This window comes from Antechinus flavipes, chromosome 6 (assembly GCF_016432865.1).
Source record: "Antechinus flavipes isolate AdamAnt ecotype Samford, QLD, Australia chromosome 6, AdamAnt_v2, whole genome shotgun sequence".
NCBI lineage: Eukaryota > Metazoa > Chordata > Mammalia > Dasyuromorphia > Dasyuridae > Antechinus > Antechinus flavipes.
Window position 1 is genome coordinate 62,588,539 of NC_067403.1, and position 12,804 is coordinate 62,601,342.

Consider the following 12,804-nt stretch of genomic DNA (forward strand, 5'->3'; position numbering starts at 1 on the left):
TTAGACTAGAAGCATGGGAAGGATTTTATAAATGCCAAGCCAAGGAGCTTGTAATTCATCCTGTAGATAATAGGAAGATGTAGAAAAATCTTGAGCTGGCGAATGGCATGGAAGTCTAACATACAACCCACATTTTCCTAAAAGGAGATATGCGTACAGATTTGACATTAATGATTTTTTACATTTAAATTTCCTTATTTTTATTTTCTTTCTAATTCTATGTGTGTTTTTGGTAGCACAAAGTATGATGCTTTTAGTTACTGGAAAATAATGAGATCTGTCAATGGCACACATGACTAGCTTTTAGATATTTAACTCCTAATGATGCTCAAATCATTTTAATGGTTCTTTTTATTGAAGTGGCCATATTTAATAAATATGAACAATAGCTAAGAAATGTCCCCCAAATAGAAGGCTTTAGTATTGGTTTTAATAAGTAATAACATAATTTCAAATAGAATGAAATAAAATGTTTTATTAACGAATGCTCTGGCATTTGTAACAGTGTAATTTTTCCTTGCTGTTTTTCAATTGCTATTTTACCACATTCCAAATATCACCAGTCATCAAAAAAGTGTTGCTGTGGAATAAAAGAAAAATACATACTTGCTTTATGGTCATGCTTTCCCTGAGTCTATTATATATATTATTTATTAGTGCAATGGCAAATTGTAACTACTTTTCAGAAGTGTTGCATTCTAGGCAAGTCCAAATTTTACTAAAGCTGATAACGTTTTTCTTACAGAATTTTCTTTTAAAGTAAAACAAATCTTATATATACATGAAGGATCTGTGTTTTCATTTCATACAAGTAGAAATTCCAGTAAATGAAATCCCTCCCTTTACCAACATACATTGCAATCTATGATCTACTAAATAAACCATAATCTAAAATGAAAAGAAGAAAAACAGCAACAACAAAAAAAGATTCAACAAATTTTTTTTCCAGAGCTTAATAAATAGGACTGACTGTAGGAGAGTTGTACAAAGCCCAGGGAACTTCAGTGATTTGTACTTAGAAGCACAACTGGCAATTTCAAGAGGCAGGATGTAAATCTTAATCTTGCTGCCCCTGAGTCTAATGCTTTCTCTCTACTGTAACACATTGGCACTAAGAAAAATTACATATGAATGTAAATATTTAAATATATAAATAAATATTAAGACAAATATAAAAGTAATTGGGATAAAGGTCCAAACATGCACCCCAATTAAAGTAAAATAAAGTATTTTTAAAATATGTTTATTGGGGAGGTGAAGGTGGAAGGGGGACAGAAAATATCACAGTATAGATCCCTTCAGAATATATCCCATTTCCTATTTTTTATCTCACCTTTCTGTCAAAAACCAAAAGTGTTATTTCTATTTCATCTATCTTTTCAGACATCAAGATAAATATTTTTATTATTCCACCAACTTCTTGAGATAAAACTTGTCTTTTTCATTATTTCCTTTATTTTACTATTATCTCTTTAAGGAGCATTAGAAGGGTTGTGCAGTTTTTAATTAAAGTATATATATAAGAATATCTCAATAAAGGAACTCCTTCTATTCTTAAAGTTACTAATCCTCTTCTTAAAGAGCCCAGGCAACTGAGGGGGAAAGTGACTTAAAAATGTCACAAAATTAGTATAGGTTAAAAGGTGGAACCCAATTTTTCCTGACTTCTGTCCTCTCTCTGTGGTTTCAAGGCACTGATTTCCCCATATTTACTTATCATAATGTTTTGTTTTTTTATTCTGGCTCTGGCCTGGGATAGCATTGGTAATAAGAATTTTTTCTACTAATTAAAATTAGCAGCTATTCTGCTATTTATATTCTTAGAGAGCCATCTGAATGCTCTGCCAATTGATTTTTCCTTGATCAAGTGCACAATATATGTCAGAGGCAGAGTTTGAAACCAAGTCTTCCTTATTCTATGTGTAGCTCAGTGTACTTCTGTTTCATACGCCTATCAATAAACATAATCAGTCAATCAATAAACATTAAAACGCCTTTTAAGTGCCTGGCTTTGTGCTAAGTTGGAGATACAAAAAAAAAAAAAAAAAAAAAAGGCAAAAGACAGCCCTTGGCCTTAAGGATCTTCTAATTTAATAAAGGAAATCACAAAGAAATATACATATATTTAAATAAAAGTCATCTGAGATCAGGTAGCCCAAGTATTGTTAGAAGCCTATAATTGAAAACCAGAAGCTCTGATTCATAGTCCAGGATCCTTGTTAAAACATCACACTTTGTATTTAATAATCCTGTGATCTACTAATCATTGAGGATACATGGGACTTTTGACTTTTTCTTTCTTCCATTTGCACCTTTCTCAATGATGTATTTAGGAATAATTTGGAAGACATCATCAGATGATGATATCAGCTGACTGAGTCAATTTGAATACTTTCAACTGAAACGCCAGTGAATAGAGCCTGGGCTTGGAATCAGCAATACTCCTCTTCTTGAGTCCAAATCCAGACACTCATTAGCTGTATGACTCTGGGCAAATCACTTAATCCAGTTTGTCTCAATTTACTTATCTGTTAAATGAACTAGAGAAGAGAATAACAAACTACTCCAAATATCTTGGCCAAAATCACCCAAATGGGGTCATGAAGAGTCAGACAACACTGAAAAAGGTCTGAAAAAACTCCGCTTCCCTCAAAGTGCATATATGTTCATATTTCTTGAGAAATCTGAAAAAAAAACTTTGTTTACTTTAATCTTTATACCACTTTTGTTTTTATAAAAGGTTTTTGTTAGAGATATCACATTATTTTTATATTTTCATGAACATTTTGTTCAGAAAATATAACCCTGTGACTCAAGGTTCAGATTTCTGGGGACCAAAATTCTAAACTCAATGCAGATCACCTCTATCCCAAAGAAGTTTAAAGAAGGGGGAAAATGCTCCAAAAATAATAAATTTCACATAGCAACACTTTTGTGGTACAAAATAAAAATCAAGAATGGGTGTTCGTTCATTCATTGGGGAATGATGAACATATTGAATTATGTGAATATAATGGAATATTATTATGCTAAGGATATATCATTGTGTGATGAATAGAAAGATTTTAGAGAAGCATGATAAGGATTACATGAACTGAAACAAAGGAAAGAAAGGCACAATGTGGAAATTAACATTGAATGAAGTTTGGGGAAGATGTAGATTTAATTCTGCATCCCATAGATACAAGGTACATAATCTCAAGGCATATCAATATCTTTCAGTCTCAGCCTTCAGCTTTTAGCCCCTGGAAAATAAGGAAGTAGGATAGATAATTTTTAATGTTGCTAAAAAAAAGTTCATGCTTCCACATCCTCAAATCTCAGGTTGGCCAATCTGAAAACTTTTTGTAGATTATTATTCATGTCATTAATAAGGACATTGACTTTCAAGGATCAAGGCTTTTAAGATACACTAATAGGAATGAGTCACCTTTTCAAGGACCTAAGAATATTTAGAATCCTTATATTTTTTTAGATGGGTTATAATGATTTGCCCATGGATATTTAGGAATCTGCATCTCTGCATCTGTACCCGCTACTATACATAATTATAAAACCATGTAATGACAAGTAGAATTCAGTTATCCTCTTATAAGAAATCTTTTTTTCTGCTGAGGCAATGGGTTAAGCGACTTACCCAGGGTCACACAGCTACAACAGTGTTAAGTGTCTGAGATCAGATTTGAATTCAGGTCCTCCTGACTTCAGGATTGGTGCTCTATCCACTGCACCACCTAGCTGCCCCCTACAAGAAACTTTTTAATGAAAATTTCAAAATGTTTGGGTGTTTTATAAAACACTTTGTGACTTAATAACTTAAGATTATTTCATTTTAAAAAGAATTTGTAATAAATTCAACTTTACATATCAATTTATCTAATAGTTTATATTTAAAATAATTCCATATTCTTATTAATATGTGATTTCTATATTTCTTAATGATGTATCTCTATAGGAGCACAATCATATTTTCAGAAAACCCTGTATAAAAAGTGTTATGTCATATATTTTTTTAATTTTTAAAATACTTTATTAATATTCTCCCTTTCCCCCACATCTATCATTATCCTCTAATTCACTCCCTACTTCCTCTTCTACCAATTAAAAATCTATCCCTGTAACAAATATGTATAGTAGTTGAGTAAGGGACCAGCTTCATGGTAGAGTGAATAGACCCTCCGGGCCTGGAGTCAGGAAGATAGATGTTCCCAAATTCAAACTTGACCTCAACACTTACTAGCTGTTTGATCAAGCACAATTTAGTTAACTCTGATTTCCTTAGTTTCTTCATCTATAAAATATACTGGAGAAGGAAATGGCAAATGATTCTCTTATCTTTGCCAAGACAACCCTAAAATGGGGTCAGGAAGAGACAGACATGACCGAAACGGAACAAAAACTTCATCACACAAATCAAGATATTTCCATCTTTGATAGTTTCTAATTCTATACCTCTAATCCATCACCACTCTAAGAAAAGATGTAAGATATATTTAATCATGAAACTATGACTGGTTAATGTTTTAGTCAGTATTCTGAATTCTTTTCCCTTCACATGGTTATGATAATTATGTACATTGTCTTCCTGACTCTATTCACTTTGATCAATATTTGTAAATATGTCTTTCCATATTTCTTTTAAACTGTCATATTCATCATCTATTATGGATCAATACAATTTCATTGCACTGTGATATCACAGGATCATAAATCTAGTGTCAGAGTAGATCTCATAGGTTATCTAGTCCAAATTTCTCATCTTAGAAATAAGGAAATTGAGTCAGGAAGAGAATAATTGACCACCCTAGTCATGCTATCAGGGGATGTCAGGAGTAAGCATCAAATCCAAGTTCTTTAACTCTAACACTAGTGCTTTCTCCATTTTGTCACACAGCCTTCTCATCAAAATGTATTCACATATTTCTCAGTATCTCCTATTTGCATATTCATATATCTTCAGTCTCCTTGCTGATGACTTCATGAGACAGAAAGGCCCAGAAATACTTATATGAACTGGTCCTGAATGAAATAAGCAGAAGTGGGGGAATGTTGTACACAGTAATAGAAAGATTATGTGATGATCAACTGTGATGGACTTGGCTCTTCTCAGCAATGCAGTGGTCCAAGACAATTATAATAAACATGGAATAGAAAATGCTATCCATCTCTAGACTAAGCAGTCTGAATATGAATAGAAATATAGTATTTTCACTTTTTTGTTTATTTGTTTGTTTTTTTCTTTCCCATGTTTTTCTCCCTTTGGCCTTATTTTCCTTGCACAACATGATAGATTTGGAAATATATTTAAAAGAATTGTACATGATTGACCTACATCAGAAAAGGGAAAAGAAAAAGGGAGGGAGAGAGAAAAATTTGGAACACAAAGTCTTTTTTTTTTTGCATTTTTAAAGTTTATTTTTAATGGTATTTTAATTTTTCAAAATACATACAAAGATAGTTTTCAACATTCAACATTCGCAAAACCTTGTGTTCCAGATTTTTGTCCCTCTCTTCCGCCTTCTTTCTCACAAGACAGCAAGCAATCTGATTTAGGTTAAATGTGTTCAATCCTTCTAACAATATTTCCATACCCAACATGTTGAGCAAAAAAAATCATATTAAAAGGAAAAAACCCATGAGGAAGGAAAACAAACTACCAAAAAATGAAAATACTATGCTTTGATCTACATTCATTCTCAATAGTTCTGTGGATGTGGATTTCTGTCACAAGTCTAACAGAAATTTCTTGAATCACTTCATTGTCAAAAAGAGCATGGTTGATCATCACAAAATATTGTTATTATTGGGAATACAAAGTCTTATAAAAACTATCTTTACATTATTTAGAAAATTTAAATACTATTGAGAAAAAAAAAGTAATTTTTACTAAATTAGCCAGAAATGCCCTCTATAAATTTTAATGATCATTAGGGGTCTTATACCTGTGATTTATCACAGTTATCAGTTATAACTGATACTGAGATAGTCCTTCATTTGAAGTTTTTCAGAAATATGTGCATGGTTGCTGTTGTTTGTTCTTTTCTCTGGAAGAGGATTATTGACATCAGGGGGTGATACCATGACATGCAAGTGAATTGGATTTGAGTGAGGGGAGCTGTACAAAGTCACCTGCCTCACTTCCCCTCCAGAGTCATCTGGGTCCAGTGGCAAGATAAAGATCAAGAGGACTGAAGATGGGAGTCCTCGCCTTTTGAAGCTAAGGTCTTCAACAGGTCTCAGTTTGACTGAAGCTGCACCCATTCAGTGATTAAGGTTGGGTAGCAATTAAGGCAAAGAATCTCTTTCATGTAGTCCAAAGAATTTAAATAAATGGATGAATGAATAAATGAATGAATCTGGGAGGAAAACCTCAGGGTTTCTGACCAAAGCATTAAAGATTGCAATTTACATTCAATCTGAGTCTATCAGAACCCAAACAATGACCAAATGGAGTTTAGCTTAGGATCTATTGGTAGCCAATGAGAATCAGATTTGTTTTAGTTTAAGGCATGATCCTTAAGAAAGAAATCTAGCCAGTAAACTCCAAGATGCAATAGAAAGATTAATTCAGCACAATCAAATTTCACCTTTGGTCAGTTGTTAAAATCAAATAAATTATCATTTGAAGTAAAATGTACCCATATGTACCTACTAATTATCTCAAAATTGTGTTGAAGTTGTAATTCTGAGACACGTGTTTGAATTTCAGTTCTGATTTTGATAATAAGATTTTAAGATCAGTTTTAATTCCCAGGGAAACCTATAGCTGTGTGACCATGAACAAATCACTTTTCTTAGACTAATTTACTATTAAATTACTACATATAATTATTATACAGGATTGTTGTGGATAATTTGCTTTCTAAAAATCAAAGTGCCATTAAAATACAATAGTCTTACAAAGTTTTTAAAACTAGAATGATCTGCCTCTACAGGTGATGAGTTCTTTGTCCTCTCATCCCCATTCCCAAGTTGGAGATATTTAATAAGATTGCACCACCATTTCTGGTTTTTATACTGAAGATTCTTTTGGAATATGATTTGAACTAAATGATTAATCAGGTTTCTAGGTGGCGCATAGAGGGCTGGGTGTAGAATTAGGAAGACCTAATTTTGACATTTACTAGTGTATGATCCTGGGGCAACTCACTTAATCCTGTTTGTCTCACTTGTCTTATCTGTAAAGAACTAGAGAAGGAAATGGCAAATCTTATGAGAATCTTTGCCAAGAAAATGCCAAATGGGGTCATGAAGAATCAGATAAGACTGAAAAATGACTAAACACACACAATGGCAAATGATCATCCTTCCAACTCCCAAATTATATGTTGTAATTGTGAATTTTTAATATTAATTCCAATAGGAGTGATAAATATAAGGTGGTCTCACCAGAGATCTGCCAAGACTTTGGGACTGCACATACACTTACTCCTCCCAGAAGGCTACATGCAAACATATAGCATAAGGATCTCTTAGACTGAGGAAGAAGAGGAAAAGGAGGAGGAAATAGAAGTTAAGAAAATGAAATGGCTGCAAAGTTAATAGATTCCTAGTTTTATATTTGTGTTATGTTACTCTCTGTTCTGGTTTTCTGGCATTTCCCCCTGTACCTAGCAATGTAAGATTTAATAAAGTGATACCTTGAAAAGAAATCACCCTTCCATTCCAGAAGATATTGAAGGATCTTAAAGATTAAATATCACTTATAGTCATTTAAAATATTTAGGATTCAGTATCAAGATTAACTATTAAGTGATGAGAATTGATTGGGATCCATAAAATGATATGCAGTGCCTTTTCTATTTTCATCTGCTGGATGAGTCATCATATGCAAAACTCTAAGTATTATGCCAATAAGACAGCATGAGGGAGTGGGAAGCAAGGCCTTCATACCTCTTGGGGATGAAAGTGTGAGAGGTGAATTTTTCTGGGAAATTGGAATTTATAGTATTTGCTATGAATGCATTTCTTAATTTTTTTCTGCTACTCTATAATAAGTAAATTTTCCTTGTTTACAACCCTGCTCTGAAATCATGTTATTAATTATAAGCTGGGTTGTAAAAAAGCAATACAATAGGTATGGGGATCCAGAGTTTTTATTATAGTAAAAATGCAACAGTAAAAATGTAGAGCAGTTAGGTGGTTCAGTGGATAGAGTAAGGCCTGGAGTAAGGAAAACTAATTTTCCTGAGTTCAAATCTGTCCTCTGACTCTTAGCAGCTGTGTGACTCTGGGTGAGTCACTTATCCCTGTTTGCCTTAATTTTTCATCTATAAAATGAGTTAGAGAAGGAACTGGCAAACCATTCTGGGATTGTTGCCAAGAAAACCTCAAACAGAATCACAAAGGATCAGATATGACTGCAATATCTGAACATTAAGTGGAAGGAACCTATTATAAATAGCATCTTCAGACTTTGTTAGTATAATACTAAATATCATTTATAGCATGATTAATGATTGGTGAAGTTATTCAAAATTGGTATTCTCTTGGAGCCAGGAAGAACTTTGAATCTCCCCAAACTGAAAAGGAACCTCTTTTTTTTTTAAGCTTTAACTTATGCATGGCTATTGCAATATGATCCCAACAAGGATAATAAAAAGTTTCTTTGATTCATTAGTATTTGAAAGCTTTATCTCTTTCTTGGTTTGATGATTTCTGCTAAAAGTCCAATGCCTTCTACCTACTTCCTAGTACCAAGAACAGCTGAAGCCATCCTTTCAAAAATCAAAGCTTTAAAACTAATCTGACAGATAACAGCTTGCATCCTTGTCTAGGACTGTGTCAGCTCGATCAAGCAAAGACCAGAAGTGTAGCTTTACTTGTATAATAATAATGATAATATTAATATTTACAACATGAACTTTCATTCCAACATCCTAATTCAGTTACAAAATGCAACCATTTTATCTAACTGCATAATAATCTGCAGAACATTGATTACAAAGTAATAATAGCAGGATAGAAATTGTCCTTAGGTTTTTCTTAGTTGAACCCAATAAAAAATATGAATAATTGTTCATAATCATTTGCATATTATAGTCACATCAATTTGTAAACTTTTATGAACAATGTTTTCAAGTGTAAGCAGGTAGGTAAGATGGTGGTGCATAGAGTACTGGTCTTGAAATTAGGGAAAGCAATTAATCAATGCCCTTATATTTGGGGGGGGGTCGGCTGAGGGAATTCAAACCTTTATTATAAATAGAGATAGGAATTTTTAAAAATTCCTAAGTTCACTTTTTTTTTAAAGTACCTAATACAAATTATAACTTTCGAGGGAAAAAAAAAGCTTTCCAGGTCAAAGAAAAATGCTTACTTCCCAGGGTTCATAATTCGTACTTTTAAAAGGACTCCAATAGGAAGTGGAAAATATTCAGAATGTTTTCAACTGAGAGCAAGATGGTAACAAAACATTTTAAAACTATTTTAAAAAGCATTGTAGTTGGAAAATAATTTGTAACTGATAGAGGAATATTTACTTAAAAGAAGAGGAAAAATTCAAATTCTTTCTTCCCCTTCTAAAATATATCAAAATAATATAATAAAAATACTATGTATTCTTGACAGTACTTTTCCTTGCTAGCACTTAGATGACCTGTTAATTTCACAGGCATCTACTACCTTCTACAGGAAGTCTTCTTCAACTTCTCTTAATTCCAATACCTTTCATTTGTCAATTATCTATTAATCCTCTGTCTGCTTTGTAGCTATTTGTTTGGATGTTTTCTCTCTCATTAAACGGTAAACTCTGTGAGATCTTTTGCCTCTTTCTGTATCCCCTTAGCCAACTGCTTGGCATCTAGTAGGCGCTTAAATGTTTATTGATTGACTGAAAAAAAAGAGATCTAAAGAAAGCCCAACTCTTAGAATGTTGATTGACTCCCTGGGAAATGATTTGAAAGAAGGTATGGACAAAAACCACAGAACTAGACATTCATGGATAAGTGGCTTTTATAGGGGTACTTACGTTATTGAACTAAGAGTGCCAAAAATATATGGAGGTGAGACACTTAAATATGTCATTTTCTCTAGTTAAATTAGTTTCTGTATTTTAATAAAAGGGATGATAACAAATGAAAGTTAATTTAAATAAAAATAATGAAGCTTAATATCTATAATATATGACAAACTCTACAAACTCTCTGCATATTAATAAGTGCCAAAAAAGTTACCTTGTCTGTTTGATCAGTCCTAAAGAAAAAATAAAAGTTACTACAAAAACTATGTATAACAGGCAAGTTATTGAACTGATTTCAAACCATGTCATGTTGTTATTTCATCCTCAATTTTAGCTCACTGCTCATTATTATCAATGTAGCCCACTTTGTCCCTGCATGGGATTTTATTCTGACACATCTCAATGCACAGAACAAAATTATCTTTGCTTTTTGAAAAGATTCTGAAAATTCTGCCCAATAAATATTTACCCTTAGTTTTCCCCAAGGCTGTCTATAGGAAAAAGGTAGGAGTGAGATCTCAGGACACTTCCCTCCTGGTGCTTGGTCATATTGTAAGAAGGTGTGTTTTAAAGAATCATCCAGTTGCATGATAGCAGCCCGATTCCCAAAACGATAACAATAATTGGGTGCACTGAAAACGGTCACCACCTTTTCATTATGACACCAGAAGTAACCCTCCTCGACAAGTTGGTGACCCCGGGAAATCAGTTTAAGACCATTGGCCTGGTTAAATATTTCAGAAATTTCTGGTCCAAATGTGTGGCCAGCCCCTCTTGGAGAAGGTCCCCATCCCCCAAAATCAACTGGATCAGACCATAATAGATCACACATTGGTCCATTCATGGAGATTTCTTTAAAGCGATCCAAAGCTCTTATATGATCCAGGGTATCTATGGAGGGAGACAGACCCCCATGGACACAAAATATCTGGCTGTCAACTAAAGCTGTAATGGGGAGATAATCGAATAGGTCTGTAAAATATTTCCAGACATTGGCATTTCCATACTTTTTTTGACATTCATCATAAAAACCATACACTTGAGTAACGTCTCGACTCTCGTGGTTTCCTCTCAATAAGGTAATGAACTCTGGATAATGTACTTTTAAAGATATGAGAAAAGTCACAGTCTCCACCGAGTTCAAGCCTCTGTCAACATAGTCACCCATAAACAGGTAGCTTTTGTCTGGTAATTTCCCACCGAGCGTAAAGATTTCCAAAAGATCCTGAAATTGGCCGTGGACGTCACCGCAGACGGTAACGGGACAAGAGACCTCGTGAACGTTGGATTCTTTCATTAGGATTTCCTTAGCCTTCTCGCATAGAGTCTGCACTTGCTTCTCCGTGAGGAGTTTACACTCTTGCAGTTGTTTTATCCATTGGTCCAGCTCTTCCATGAACTTGCTTTCCGCCATGGATGAGTTGGGAGTGCGGGATTGCCCAACGAGCCCTCTCCCCTTCGGGATGCGCTTCCTCGCAAGGAGAGGCTCAAAACAGTCCCGTCCCTCCCTTGGAGGGGGAGGGAAAGGGACTGGGGCCAACCACCCCTCTATCCGCGAGCCTCGCAGCCCCTCCTCCTCAGCCCTCGCGCTCAGCTGCACCTGGCTAAGGGTTCAGGCTGGGCTGGGAGAAAGTTTGCCCACTAATGAACGATCTTCTCAAAAGAATCAATGAGCCGGTGTTGGTTTAGAGGTATTTTTTCCCCTGATTTTCCGTGCCCTTCATTCTTTTGTTCTTCCATTAGACAAAAAAATTATTAAGAGCCCACCATGTGCCAGGGAACAGCTTGGAATAACGGATAGATGTCAGCATTTAGACCTATTTGGGATTCAAACTGGCCGAGTCACCTACCAAAAGTCCAAGGCACTTGTCTGAGACCCTAAGTTTCCAGACAGATGCTGACTTGTTTTCTTCCGGAAAAGTTCTCAGAATGCCAAAGGAGGAATACCTATAGAAACACGGGTTCATTCCATGTTTTTGTAATGAGAGTGTGCTAGAGGAAAGGGCTAGATCAAAACAAAACAAAAAAAGCAAAATTAATCAGTCCCTGCATTTATGGAGCATAGTTGAGGGAAACCACAAGCCAAATAAGTAAAGAAACATGTGTGTGCCTATGTGGGGGGTGGGGTGGGGGGAGTGGGAGGGATATTGAAGAGTAGTATCTTCCAGAGTATGGAGGAATAGGGGGGGAAATGTGGATGGAAGGAAGAGATGAAGATCAGAAAGAGCACTTGCTGAACCTGAAAGAAAGCCAAGGCTCTATTTGGTGGAAGTGAAAAAGGTATAGTGGCAAAATCTATGTAAATATTAGGTGATAGGAGATGAAATGTCCTTTATGGGGAACAGCACAAAGCCACATTATCCAGAAGAGTTTTAAAGCCGAATTTCTTAAAAGTGTGATAGGGTTTTTGAAGATCATTTGTATGGAGTATCAATGGATCAAACAAATTTTATAATGATACTAAGACAATATTTGTATTTTTAAAATCCTATCCTTCCCCCCTTTCCAACTCCATATTGGTGTGATTGAATTTAAGTGGCAACAGATCCAATGCAGAAGCAGGTATGAGAAACCAGCTGTCTTCTATTAAAACAGACATTAAAGAAATTTGAAAAACATGTAAAGATTTTGTGGAAGTTTCCCAGCTTGGATTCCTTGAGAGATCATGGAGAACTTGATCCACCACGACTTCTATAAGACTGTTAAGTCAAAAAGTAAAGACTGAGAGAAAAATGTATTTATTATATACTGAAATCATTGAGATTAGTTCTTAAGAGTGTAGATTGAGTTTTTGACAGATTTTAAATATGGGATCACCTATGTGATTAAAGATCAGGATCATT

General features: G+C 34.5%; 1 protein-coding gene across 1 annotated transcript; it reads right to left on the bottom strand.

Annotated features, from left to right (window-relative positions):
* Positions 1 to 455: 455 nt before the first annotated feature.
* LOC127539655 (serine/threonine-protein phosphatase 2A catalytic subunit beta isoform-like) lies at positions 456 to 11,644 on the bottom strand. The gene is made up of 2 exons (XM_051963901.1): positions 10,431 to 11,644; positions 456 to 580 (listed from the first exon to the last, which is right to left on the bottom strand). Exons 1-2 carry the CDS (start codon positions 11,373 to 11,375, stop codon positions 557 to 559), a joined length of 969 nt encoding a protein of 322 aa, XP_051819861.1. The 5' UTR covers positions 11,376 to 11,644; the 3' UTR covers positions 456 to 556.
* Positions 11,645 to 12,804: the final 1,160 nt, after the last annotated feature.

Bases quoted from the DNA above. Each gene is read 5' to 3' on its own strand.
- LOC127539655 (XM_051963901.1), bottom strand. From the start codon at position 11,375: ATGGCGGAAAGCAAGTTCATGGAAGAGCTGGACCAATGGATAAAACAA. The intron at 581-10,430 runs GTAAATATTTAT...TTTATTCCACAG, and splicing joins AGCCTTGGGGAAAACTAAGG to CAACACTTTTTTGATGACTG.